We start from the raw sequence: 14,092 nt of genomic DNA on the forward strand, positions 1-14,092 counted from the left end.
TGAATTTTGCTATTAGTGCTGGGGCCAGATGGTATCTCATTTTTGTTTTGATTTGCATTTCTATAATGGCTAATGATCATGAACATTTCTTCAAATGTTTGTTGGCTGCCTGAATATTCTCTTTGGTGCAGTGTCTATTCATGTCTTCTGCTCATTTTTTAATTCAATTGATTGCCTTTTTGTTGTTGACATGTTAGAGTTTTCCATAAAGTTTAGAGATAAGTTCCTTGTCAGATATGTCATTGCCAAATATTTTTTCCCAATCTGTAGGTTCTCCTTTGACACTTTTGGAGAAGTCTTTGGAAGCACATAAAACTTAATTTTCAGAAGGTGCCATTCATCTAGTTAATCTTCTGCTGTTTGTGCATTTTGGGCTATGCTTGACAGTCTATTTATGCCATAAATGAGGGCCCCAAAATTTGCCCCCAGTTCGTCCTTAAGGAACTTTGTAGTTTTAGGTTTCACATTTAAGTCTGATCCATCTGAGTTCGTTTTTGTGTATGCTGTGAGGTACAGATCTTGTTTCATTGTTCTGCAAGTGGATATCCAGTTTTGCCAGCACCATTTGTTAAAGAGATCATCTCTTCCCCATTTAATGGATTTCAGCCCTTTGTAAAAAATCAGCTGACCCAAGGTCAATGGATTTATTTTTGGGTTCTCAATCCTGTTCCACTAGACTATGTTTCTGTTGTCGTACCAATACCAGCCTGTTTTGACTAATGTGTCTGTATAGTAAGTTTGGAGATCCAGGAGTGCGAGACCTCCTACTTTGTTCTTTTTCTTCAATAGTGCTTTGAGGTCTGTTTCCTTTCCATATAAAATTACTAGTTGGTTTTTCCATATCCTTAAAGCATGTTGATGGGTTCTGGATTGGGATTTCACTGAATGTATAGATTGCTTTGGATAGTACTGACATTTTCACAATGTTCAATCTTCCTATCCACGAGCATGGTATGTTCTTCCACTCATGTAAATGTCTTATGGCTTCTTGAAGTAGTGTTTTGTAGTTTTCTTTTCACAGTCTTTTGTGTCCCTGGTAAGATTTATTCCCAAGAATTTCATTTTTTTTTTTTTTTTTGGTAGCTATTGTAAATGGTATTGATTTCCTTATTTCTTTCTCAGCAATCTCTTTGCTGGTGTAGAGGAATCCAACTGATTTTTCTATGTTGATCTTGTATCCTACCACTATGCTAAGTCTGCCCATTAGTTCCAGTAGTTTTTTTTTGCTGCAAAAACAAAACGCAACCATTGTCGTGGATTGGATCTGACCCATAGCGACCCCTCCTTGGGTTTCCGAGGCAGTAACAGAAGTAGATTATCCAACCTTCCTTCTGGGGAGTGGCTGGTGGGTTTGAACCGCCAGGCTTCTGGTTAGCAGTCAAGTGCCTTAGGCACTATGCTACCAGAGCTCCCATATTTTGCTATGTGTAGGATCATATCATCAGCAAAAAGGGATAGTTTGACATCTTCCTTACCAATTTCGATGCCTTTGATTTCCCATTCTTGCTTTATTGCCCTGGCTAGTACTTCCAACAGGAGCTCTGGTGGTATAGTGCCTAAGACATTTGACTGCTCACCAGAAGACTGGCAGTTCAAAGCCACCAGCCACTCCTTGGAAGGAATGTTGGGCAATCTACTTCCATAGTGATACCATCTCGGAAACCCAAGGAGGGGTTGCTGTGCATCGGATCTGACTCAATGGCAGTGAGTTTGGTTTTTTTTAGTTAGGACTTCCAATACAATGTTGAATAGAAGTGGTGATAGAGGGCATCCTTGTCTGGTTCCTGTTTGCAAGGGGAATGGTTTCAGTCTTTCTCCATGGAGAATAATGCTGACTGTTGGTTTTGCATATATACCCTTTATTATGCTGATGAATTTCCCTTCTATTCCTGAGAGTTTTTTTTTAAATCAGGAATGGGTGTTGGATTTTATTAAATGCTTTTTCTGCATTGATTGATATGATCATGTGGTTGTTTTTCTTTGTTTTATTTATGTGATGGATATTGATTGTTTTTCTAATGTTGAACCATCCTTGCATGCCTGGTATGAACCCCACTTAATCATAATGTATTTTTGGATATGTTGTTGGAGTCTATTGACTAGTATTTTGTTGAAGATTTTCGTATCTGTATTCATGAGGGTAATTGGTCTGTAGTTTTCTTTTTGAGTGATGTCTTTGCCTGGTTTTGGTATCAAGGTTATGCTTGCTTCATAAAATGAATTTGGGAGGATTCTATGCTTTTCTATGTTCTGGAATAATTTGAGTAGGATTGGTGTCAGTTATTCTCTGACCATTTGGTAGAATTCTCCAGTGAAATCATCTGGGCAAGGGCTTTTTTCGTTGATTATTTTTTATGACCTGTTCAATTTCTTTTGTTATGGGTCTGTTCAACTTTTCCACCTCAGTCTGTGTTATTTTAGGTAAGTAGTATGTGTCTAACAATCTATCCATTTCTTGTAGATTTTCAAATTTGTTGGCAGTATAGTTCTTCACAGTATCCTGACATTATTCTTTTAATTTCTGCTGGTTCTGTTGTGATGTCAACCAATTCATTTCTTATTCCTGTTATTTGTATTCTCTCCCTGTTTTCCTTTGTTAAATTTGCCACTGGTTTGTCAATTTTATTAAACTTTTCAAATAACCAACTTCTAGTCTTGTTGATTTTTTCTATTGTCTATTTTGTTTCATTTATTTCTGCTTGAACCTTTATTATTTCTTTTCACTTTATTGATAATGTCCTTTAATACTGCCACATCTCCTGTCTCCTCTAACCAAGAGGAAGACAGAATTACCGTCAGTAGTAGCCCAAGGCCTATTCCTGTGAGGCCAGACATGCTGCCTCCCTCCAGCCCTTTCACCAACCTGACACCAACCATTCCTCCTGCAGCACTCATCACCTTTCTGTTGGGTTCGATAATTCACTGCAGTGGCCACACAGAACTCACAGATTATGGGGTTTATTAGGGAAGCACCAGGCTACAATTCAAGTTCAGACAAAATGTTCAGTCTCTCTCCCAGCCCACTGTCTCTCAGCCAACAGTCTCTCACAGTCTCTCTCCCAGCAGTGCATGTCCCTCAATGTCTTTCTCCGCAATGCGTGTCTCTTTCCCAGAAGTGTATGTCTCTCAGGAGCGTGTCCTTCCTCGGCCAACAGTCAGAAGCTGCCTCTAGGAAGGCCTCCTGCCTCTAGGAGGCCTCCTTTTGAGCCTGGCAGAGTGGCCAAACTAACCAATCATAACATCAGAATTCTAAGCACCTGAGAGAGAGAGTGAACTTCCCAGAACATTACTTGGTGCTGCTCCCAACAGAAATACCCCAGGTGGATGATTTTAACAATCAGAAGCTACTCAGTTTCTCACAGCAAATTCCACCATGGAGTTTACAATGACTTATGGCTAGAAAAGCCAAACCAGGCAATTTGTTGTTGTTGTTGTTGTTATGTGCCGTCGAGTCGGACCCAACTCACAGCGGCCCCTCCTTGGGTTTCCGAGGCAGTATCACTACTAAAGTAGATTGCCCCATCTTCCTTCCGAGGAGTGGCTGGTGGGTTTTACTACACTGCAAATATGTAGGCTTTTTAAAATTTTATTTTGATGAAGTCCAATTTATCTATTTTTATGTTGTTGCTGTTGTTGTCCCTTGTACTTCTGGTGTTGTATCTAACAATCCATTGCCAAAAAATAATGTTTTCTTCGAAGAGTTTTATTTTAACTCTTGTTTTTCATTGATTCATTTTCAGTTATTTTTTTATGTATGAGGTAGTGGTCCAACTTTACTCTTTTGCATATAGAAATCCTGTTATTGTAGCACCATTTGTTGAAAAACTATTCTTTCCTCATTGAATGAACTTGGCACCTTCAATGAAGATTAATTGGCCATCAGTGTATAGGTTTATTTCTGGACTCTCAATTCTATTTTAATTGTCTTTGTCTATCCTTTTAACAACACACCTTTTTTTTTTTTTTTTTATTACTTTGATTACTGTTGCTTTGCAGAATGTTTTGAAGTTGGGAGGTGGTGTTCTGTTTCAAGATTCTTTTGGCTATTTGGTGCTCCTTGCAATTCCATATGAATTTAAGGATTGACTTTTTCATTTCTGCACTAAAAAGGCTGTTGGAATTTTGATGGGAATTTGCACTGATGCTGTAGATTGCTTTGGGTAATATTGCCACCTTAACCATATTAAGTCTCCCGATTCATGAACACAATGTTTTTCTATTTATTTAGTTCTCATTTAATTTTTTTCAGCTATGCTTCATAGTTTTCAGAGTACAAGTCTTTTATTTTCTTGGCTAAATTTATTCCTAGATCTTTTATTCTTTTAGATGGTATTGCAAATAGAATTTTTTCTTAAATTCCTTTTCAGATTGTTCATTGCTAGTATATAGAAACCCTGATTTTCGAATATTGATCTTGCACCTTGCAACTTTGCTGAATTAGTTTATTAACTCTAGTAGCTTTCTCATGGAATCTTTGGGATTTTTTAAATATGTAGAACATGTTATCTGTGACTAAAGATAGTTTTACCCTTTATTTTCTAATTTAATACTTTTAGGAGCTCTGATGGTGTAGTGCCTAAGGCATTCAACTACTAACCAGAAGGCTGGGAGTTCAAACCTACCAGGTACTCCTGGGAAGGAAGATGGGGCAATGTACTTCTGCAGAGATACTGCCTCAGAAACCTGAGGTGTGTGTAGGGGGTGTCACTACAAATCAGAGTTGACTGGATGGCAGTAAGTTTTGGTTTGGGTATTTTCAATCTAACGAAGAGTATATTTTTATTTGTTGCTGTAAGCCCCACGACATTTAGCACAGAGTTTTATACACAAAACGATGGTCAAAATAATTTTGAGTAAATGCGTTAGGGAGAGATGGTCCCTATCCCCCCCTCAATTCTTCTGCAACCCGCAATACTTAAGTCCGTTTTCCAGGCTTAAATCTGTCTTTCATTGTCCTCTGAGCAGTCTTTTGAAACGAAAATCTGACCACATCACAGCTTTGCTTAACCCTGAGCCGGACCACTCTTCATCCCTAGACTATAATTCTACCTCATAATACATGGCTCCTTACCTTGGGGCCTCTGTGGAACTTGCTTCCATCCATCTCTCCAGTCAGGTCCCCATAAACCAGCTCGACTACTTGTGGTGCCCTGCACGACGGTCTGTACTGATTCATGTCACAGGCTTTTATTTAATTTTTTCTCTCTGCTTGTAATGTCCTTCCCACTTTTCTTGTTTGGCTTAGTTCTAGCATGATCTTCTCAAGCAACGAATTTCCTGATTAATAACTTCTACAAAGCATAGTGCCTAAGGCACTTGACTGCTAACCAGAAGGCTGGCGGTTCAAATCCACCAGCCACTCCTCGGAAGGAAAATGGGGCAATCTACTTCCTAGTGATTGTTGTTGTTATTTGCCATAGAGTCGGCCCCGACTCCTAGCGACCCCTCCTTGGGTTTCCGAGGCAGTTATCACTACGGAAGTAGGATTGCCCAACCTTCCCTCCGAGGAGTGGCTGGTGGGTTTGAACCGCCAGCCTCCTGGTTAGCAATCAAGTGCCTTAGGCACTATGCTACCAGAGCTCCCGTCTCGGAAACCCAAGGAGGGGTCGTAAGTAACTAAAACTTTATGGCTCACCCCGTTTATGTGAATAAAATGAAAAAAAAAGTACTGAACAGTAAAATTTAATTTTAAGTGGCAGAAAATTTACTTGAATGCTAGATTTAGAATACCTTCCTCTTATTCATCTTCTCGATGCACGAAGTGAGTTTTCCGACGCCTTGAACAGTCTACTGGTAACTGCACTGCTGGATTCCCAAATTGGGTCAAATGCCTCTTTTCTGGACTTTGCAGGCACAATTCTGTCTCTTAATGCTGGCCAATTTAAAGTAACGTGAGCAGATTATAAGTTTGCTTTTCCCACTGGATGTGAGCTCCCGAGGAGGCGCGAACAGCGTCTTTGTTGACCGAGCGCCAGACTCTTACTTGGCTCCAGACCTATTCTCCGAATTGAAGTGAATGAGCCTCCCAGGTGCTCAACGCACTTTTCTTTTAAGAAGCGGCTCCCTGCTTGCGCAGGAAATACAAATGCCTCGCTTCTACTGAATGTTTGCTCTGGGAAAGGAGTGTAAGATAGCCGGGTCTGAAAGACAGAGTAAGGACACCCTCCGCTTAAATCCCAACAGGCGCTGAGACACCGAGAACAGGTAGTGAAGTGGACCTAGCCGGGGAATTACAAACACCGGAAGTCATGAGGCCAAACTCCGCCTGAAGTCACTATCTCGGCAGTCGACTACTCAGCCTTGCAGGCTACTCTGGCGGGCTCCGCTGAGATCTGCTCTTTCGGTGCTCGACTTTCCCGTGCTGCTTCTGCTGCCGAAGGAGGGGCAAAGCTCAAGATGGCGGACAAAACGCCAGGCGGCTCTCAGAAGGCCAGTTCAAAGGTAATTTCTTAAAGGACTTCGTAAGGCAGTGGGTCTGCCATTGTGGTCTGGGGACTGCAGACGCTTCTGGTCAGTGGGAGGCGAGCAGGTTGGGGCTGTGTGTTCTGGTCACGATGGTAGGCCGGGGGCAGCCGCACAGTGGTGCGCAGGTTGAGAGGCCTGGTATCTCTTCTTAGTCTCAGCCTGGATTCGGCTCGAGACTGGCGGGCCCAGAGAGGTGGCGTGGGTAGTTCGGCCCGCGCTTGGCAGTGGAGTAAAATCAGGAATTCAGAGTAAGGTCTGAAAGCCGTGAAAATGTGCCTCTCTCAGCTTGTTGAGCCTGAGGCCGCCGGACAGAGCATGGAAGAGGCGGGAATTGGTTCCTGGGGCTGTGTCTGCGCCTTTTTCTAATTTGGTTTTAGAGTTCACATTGTTACGGCCTTCCTCAATTTTCCTTATGCCTTCCAGGTATCAGTTACCCCTAAGACTGCAAGTTGTGAGGGGAGGACTAATAGCGGAGGGACGCGAGTGGGAAGTGCAGGGGCGGGAGCATTTTTCCTTTGCAGTGCTACGCCGCCAAGGTTAAGGCTACACTCTACACGTGGTCTTCACCTCACTTTAGAGGAAGTCTAAAAATCTTTTGAAGGTCAAAGATTTGGGTCTCCTTTATCTCCATGTTGTATGTTCCACTGAAAGGCTAATTACCGGATACTTGGGAGCCATCTAAGAATAGTAAATTGCGTTTGATTTTATGGGAACCGTGTGCGTGAACTGTGAAACCGGTGAGCTGTAGTTTATCGTTAGTAAGGTTGTGGTTAACATCATCATATCGTAGTTGCCCTATTGGCCAGGTTGTTTAATAGTTCTTTGCCTTGAGTTTCTCGTCTCGAATACTATATTTTAAAAAAATAGGTATTTCGTGCTGCGAAGTATTCGTTAAGCATTTTGATGCTGATGCAAGAACTTGTGTAACTCTTAAAAGTTCTGGGGACTGTTACATCTTGAAAGTGTAGGTTTAAGTCGGTTAAGTTTATGGTGGAAGGGGCCAGCCTTGAGTTTGCAATTTGTTCTGAAGATTATAACCATTTTATAAAAACTTGCTCAGTTTCTAATAAATTTGCATTTAAAGATGCAAGTCCTTTCGTGAATGATGCTCATAATTAGTTCATAATTAATAATGACTTTAGCAGTCAGTCTTTAGTTCTGTAAAAACTATGGTAGAAGGACAATTTTGGCTGCATTACATCAAGGATGTTTATCCCTGATAACAACAGACTCTTGACAAAAAACAGCACCATTTACTCTTAGGGAGCTAGCTACATCCCTAATTTTGCATGCATACATTTCACAATTTTTGTTTCTTGTTGAAGTAATATTTTAAGTATTTGAGGCCTCATTGTTATGTGCCGTTGAGTCGGACCCCACTCATAGCGACCCCTCCTTGGGTTTCCGAGGCAGTATCCCTACGGAAGTAGATTGCCCCATCTTCCTTCCGAGGAGTGGCTGGTGGATTTGAACCGCCAGCCTCTGGTTAGCAGTCAAGTGCCTTAGCCACTATGCTACCAGAGCTCCCATTTGAGGCCTTGGATACTTTAAAACATTTCAGCACATGTGTGCAGGCTTTTTTCTCATAGTTGTGTGTGGTGGTTCTCTATAAGGTAGTTATTGAATATTCCAATAATAAAATCTTTTTTGGTTTATATTGCTTTAGATTATCATCTGTTGATGCTGTTCAGAGATTTTTGTCAACGTCTGTAAAAGAATCAGTGTCTCAGAACTCATGTGATGTTGACATGATTTTGTCGTGGTGGTGTATGTGCTGTCTGTGTAGTTGATTCCAACACAGTGACCCTATGGGACAGAGTAGAACTGCCCCATAGGGTTTGCTAGGCTGTAATCTTTATGGGAGTAGATCACCAGGTATGTTCTCCACCAGAGCTGCTGGTGGGCTTGAACTGCTGACCCTTTAGTTAGCAGCCAAGTACTTACCCATTGCACTACCAAGACTCCTTCGTTAATAATGGAGGCATGATATTTTGGGTAAAGTATGGATTTTGGTAATAATCAAAAGAGTTTAGAATTCAGAGTCTAAGTTGGTATATGCAATATTAAGGCAAATTGCTTAAACTCTTGAGCCTCAATTTCCTCTTTTGTAATATGGTATAGTATGGATCAAAAAAAAAAAAAAAAAAAAAAACCAACTCAGTGCTGTCAAGTTGGATCTGACTCATAGTGACCCCTCCTTGGGTTTCCGAGGCGGTATCGCACAGAAGTAGATTGCCCAACCTTCCTTCTGAGGAGTGGCTGGTGGGTTTGAATTGCCTGCCAGCCTTCTGGTTAGCAGTCAAATGCCTTAGGCACTACGCCACCAGAGCTCCCATAATATAGATACGATTTTTTTTTTACAGGGTTGATATAAGGATTAAAATTAGTTAATGTCTATAAGATGTATATTGTTGTTGTTGTTATGTGCCGTAGAGTCGACCCCTGACTCATAGCGACCCCTCCTTGGGTTTCCGAGGCAGTATCACTACAGAAGTAGATTGCCCCATCTTCCTTCGGAGGAGTGGCTGGTGGGTTTGAACCACTAGCATTCTGATTAGCAGTCAAGTGCCTTAGGCACTACTTTAGAGGAAATGAAAAGTCCTTACTTAAAATGTGAGGAAGACTTTTGATCCTAAGGCATAGAATCTTAAGTCATCAACTGTCATAATGACATCTAAACTGTTTCTTTTTATTTGGAACTCAAATTCAGAATTTTTTTTGGAGAGAGTCATTTTGTTTTGGCTAATACTACAGTACAGTATTTGGAATTTCTAACTTTTGATCTCTGTGGCTTGATTTCCCTTTATCTGGGGAAAGTAGATGAGTGATTTATATTAAGTACAAATGGAATGAACAGATACTTTTGTTTCTTGCTCATTCTACAGCTTTGGTAGTTAAATTTCTATTGATTTGTTAATTGTATTTCTAGACATTAAGGTTAAACACAAGTTTTGCTGCAGCTGAAAATGGCAAGTACACTTCTTAATTATAAATAAATAATTATATAACCTCTGTGCTTCCTTTTGGAGTCCTTGGGTGGACTCCAACAACAAATCAAAAGTCTCTAGAAGTTAGAGAAAGAATTGACAGGTGGTTGAATAAAAACAAAACCAAACTCACTGCCATCGAGTCGGGTCCAGCTCATAGCGACCCCTCCTTGGGTGCTGAGGCGGTATCACTATGCCAGTAGATTGCCTAACCTTCTGAGGAGTGGCTGGTGGGTTTGAACTGCCAGCCTTCTGGTTAGCAGTCAAATGCCTTAGACACTACGCCACCAGAGCTCCTGGAGCAGGGAAAAGATTTCAAGAGCATAGTGGAATTTGATTGATTGGGTCCTTTGAACAATGAGCAGAGTTGTGAAGGGTAGATAATGTTGTTGTGTGCCATTGAGTCGATTCTGACTCAGTAATCAAAAGGTTTCTTAGGCTGTACTCTTTAAGAGGAGCTCTGGTGGCATAGTGCCTGTAAGGCATTTGACTGCTAACCAGAGGGCTGGCGGTTTAAACCCACCAGCCACTCCTTGGAGGGAATTTCGGGCAATCTACTTACATAGAGATACTGCCTTGGAAACCCAAGGAGGGTCACTATGAGTCGGGTTTGACTCAGCGGCACATAACAACAACAACAAGGGAGCAGATTGCCAGGTCTTTTCTCTCACATAGCAGAGCTGGTGGGTTTGAACCATCAACCTTTCTGAGTGAAGCTGAGTGCTTTCACCATTGTACCATCAGGGGAAGGTAGATACGGGATTCTGAAAAACAGTTGAATGAGGTGAAGAGATAGAAATTTCTAGGAAACGTATTTGTAAGTGATTTGGTTTCTCCAGTACATAGAGCACTTACATGAGGAGTAAGAGGAGCTAAGTCTGGAAATTTACCAAAACCCATTGTTGTCGACTCAATTCTGGCTCATAGTGACCCTTTAGGACAGAGTAGAACTGCCCCATAGGGTTTCCAAGGTTGTACATCTTTATGGAAGCAGACTGCCTCATCTTTCTCCCATGGAGTGGCTGGTGGATTCGAACCACTGACCTTTTGGTCAGCAGCCCAGTGCTTTAACCACAGTGCCACAAAAGCTCCTTTGGAAAGTTAAGTGGACATCAAATTGTGGAGAGCTTTGAATGCTAGGGAATAAAATTAGAGCGTTCTGGAAGTTAAGTCAGGAAAGTGCTTTAGGAAAGGCTATTCTGGGGGCATAGTTTAGGAAGGATTTAGGAATGAGTAGAACAGGTTTGGAGATGATTGCAGTGGTGCAGTTAAATATTGAAGATTGCTTTAAAATCTTACCTAAGAGCTTCTCCTGGTAATCTTTTCCTAACATTGCTTACCCCCATTCAGATTTGCCTGCCCTTCTGTGTTGTAGTGGCAGGCCACCTTGTTTTATTGTTTTACTTACTTGCCTTTTGATTAGCTCCTAACTAAGGATGGGGGAATGTGGCTTGTTTTACTTTATATCTTCAAGGTATAGTACTGCACCAGCCTCACAGGAGTTGCTCAGTAAATGGTTGAAGAAAGGGAAGATTTGAATCACAGTGGTATCTGTATAAAGGGTAAGGAGTGCTCTCATGGAGGAGCTGTGTTAGAGATGGGATGGGCAGGATCTGACCACCGGTTGGTTATGGGAATAAAGGAATAGCAAGGAGTCCAGGTAGACTTTGTTATAATGCTGCAGCTACCTTACACTAACTGACCAGTTCTGTGTTCTAAGTGCTTCTGCTGTATGTGCCCTTCACAACAATCCTGAGGCAGGTTCTGTTCAGTTTCGCAGATGAAGAAACTAGGCCCAAGGTTACAGAGCTAGTAAATGCTAAAGTCAACATTCAGACCCAGAAATAAGGCTTTAAAACCTATACTGTTACCATTGAGTTACTTCCAGATTGAATGATTGAGAGTTAAACAACCCATTGTCAGAAATGAGAAGGTCAAGATGAGAAACTAGTTTGAGAAGAATTTTAGGTTAAGATGTCCAGAGACAGTTTAAGAATGGATTGGAACCCAGGAATGAGACTAAGATTGAAGGTCAAGAATTGGGAGTCATCTTAGTACAATAAAAGTGTTGATAACTTTATTTTCTTAGATTTTCTGAGTTCTAAGTACCTGCAAATGGATGCATTTCAAGGTATGTTTCAAAGTGTATTTCACAGAGTTAAGTTTAAATAAAGAATTTCTTGTATGCTGTTTAACTCTTTAGTGAAAGGAACAGAAAAAGGATGGATACAAAGAATGGTAGTAGGAGTTACCTCAGTGCTTAGTTTTCTTGGGTTGATCTTGCCTTGGGCCTAGTACAGTGGAGTTCAGAAGAGTAAATTGATTCATAATGAAAGATCTGACCAGCTGTTCTTAGCTGTGTTTAGACAAGATAAAGCAATACTATGTAGAACCATGTGAAATCTTCCTATATGTTCTGTAACATACAAGTTTTCAGCTTTCTCTTGAAAGTTAATGCCTTGTACATTTTGTTTGAAATTTGAAACTGTGGGAGCTAGGATCAAGTGAGATCTTTGTAATTTCAAGAGTCTTGATTGTACTTTTAGCATTTAAATATGTATATAACTAAGTAAAATCTCACTACCCAGTATCTTCAGAAATAAAAACAGCTTTGGGATGAAGTATAATTCTGGGCCTCTTAGTAAAAATTTCAGAAAGTTACCATCTATGTTTTTTTGTTAATAGCCTTGCAGGTTGGCCTATTTTTCCTTAAATGCATAGTGAAGAAAGAAATTATTGTATGCCATATGTAACCTGAAATTCGGATCAATTAAGAAAAAAATAGGATCAAATTTTAGCAGTTGACATTCTTGGAAAGTGCCATTATTTGAAGATTGAACTCTTCCTGCACCAACAGCCAGCCTGTGGTGTGCTGTAGTAGAAGCAGCCCCTATAAACAAGCTGAGCATGGTACCTTTTTGGGGAATTTGATGATAGAGTTGTCTTTTTCTTGAACTCTTTCTAAAGTAGAATATGTACCTCTTACTAGGCACAAGGGTTTATATGTGGAGTTGCTTGCTGCTGGAATCTGCTTCTTAGGCTTTAGTTGGTTGGGGAAAGGAAAAAATATTTTTTTTTTTTTCCTGCTGTGTAATGAGAGGTTGCTGTTCATGACAGTGTTGTGGCAGTGAAGTGTCTATCTTATGACATGAGAAGAGCATTTGCATAGAAATTCTGTTGGAAGACTAATGATTAAGTTTCCATTCTACACTATAACAGGATAAATGTGCCTCAGTTATACCCCATTAGCATTTATATCATGTTTTAGAAAGTATACATTCTGAATTTTAAAGGATTGACATGCACTTTTATTTGGATTACAATCAATTTGTAAGTCAGAGATTGCCTGTGCTCAATTTTATTAGCTGAGAAGAAATTGCTACAAGTTTGAAAAGACTGTATAACATGAGGAACACTATTTTGTTAGTGTATTTACAAGACATTTTTGATCATTTAAATTTGACTTCATTTTTTATATTTGCAGACAAGGTCATCTGATGTTCATTCATCTGGGTCTTCAGATGCACATGTGAGTATAAAAGGCAATCTGTCTTTTTTCTTTGAATTTAGTTTCTCTTTCTACATATCCCTACATCTGTGGTTTTACTTGATGAATAATGTGATGATATTCTATGTACCTTTTTCTTTTCACTCTTTTTGCTGGCACTCTCCCTTTTTTCATGTTTTCACAGATCTCTAACCATGTTAAAAACCTAGTATACATTATTTCTATATTTTTATTTTGCTTCCATAATTTTGAAAATAAATTTTTGGACATAAATGTGTGTACTGATACATTTACACCTATTCCTCACTTATAGACATGATTAGGTTCCAAAGACCAGGTCATTATGTGAAATTGGCAATATGCAAAAATGGAGGAAGACCACATCCCCTTACCCCCTCACCTGTACTGTGAACATCCTGTTGAGGTCATCTACCACTGTTGCCTTGCTACCTTCCCCTCCCCCATATCACCTCAGGAGAGCTTGATCCTCACCACTGCCCATAGAGGAGGGCCCAGTCTTCCAGAGCCAGGATGGCCCAAGGATTGCCCCTGTCAATCGCAGGGTCCCTTCTCACTCCTACCATGTCTCATCCCAATAGTCCTACGGTGCACTTGATATATTTGTCAGCAGGGGGCTCCCTGACTGGGTGGGAGGACCTGGGTGCTGCAGGGGAGTGCACACCGCCTACTGGATTCCCCTACCATCCCCCCACCCTAGCATCTCCTCATCTTGCTGGGCAACTCTGCTCCCCCACCACCCCCATGAGAATCAACAATCCAGAGCTTCCTCTGAGGCTGTGATGCTTAAGCCCAGACTCTGCCCTTGACCTTAAACTGAATTTGCAGCTGGCTATTCACCTATTGACACCACCTCCTCCGAGGTAGCCTGCCCCGTCCTCACCTGTTCCTGCCCAGGAGAGGATATCAGGGAACCGTGAGGGGCTTCACAGGTGCTGGTCAGCTGATATGGGGTCCCTCTGAGTGCCTCATTGCAGGGTTCCTTCTGACAATGGCCTGTCCTGTTCCTGCTGCCCCTCAGGCTGGGAGCTGGGGCCAAAACCTCTGTTTCTTCCATGGCCCCAAGGGTGGCCTACTTCAGGACACTGGCTGCTGCTGTCCTGTGTTCTGTGTG

General features: G+C 41.2%; 1 protein-coding gene across 1 annotated transcript in view; it reads left to right on the forward strand.

The window, feature by feature from the left end:
- The first annotated feature begins 6,396 nt into the window (after positions 1-6,396).
- The window catches only part of LOC103207308 (U2 snRNP associated SURP domain containing), a 59,611-nt gene continuing 51,915 nt past the window's right edge, over positions 6,397-14,092 (forward strand). Inside the window, exons 1-2 of the mRNA XM_007952887.2 lie at positions 6,397-6,441; positions 12,937-12,981. Coding sequence (XP_007951078.1) covers positions 6,397-6,441; positions 12,937-12,981 — 90 coding nt within the window. The remainder of the gene's footprint in view (positions 6,442-12,936; positions 12,982-14,092) is intronic.

This window comes from Orycteropus afer, unplaced genomic scaffold, assembly GCF_000298275.1.
Source record: "Orycteropus afer afer isolate SDZICR_OR568_19922 unplaced genomic scaffold, OryAfe1.0 scaffold00363, whole genome shotgun sequence".
Lineage (NCBI taxonomy): Eukaryota > Metazoa > Chordata > Mammalia > Tubulidentata > Orycteropodidae > Orycteropus > Orycteropus afer.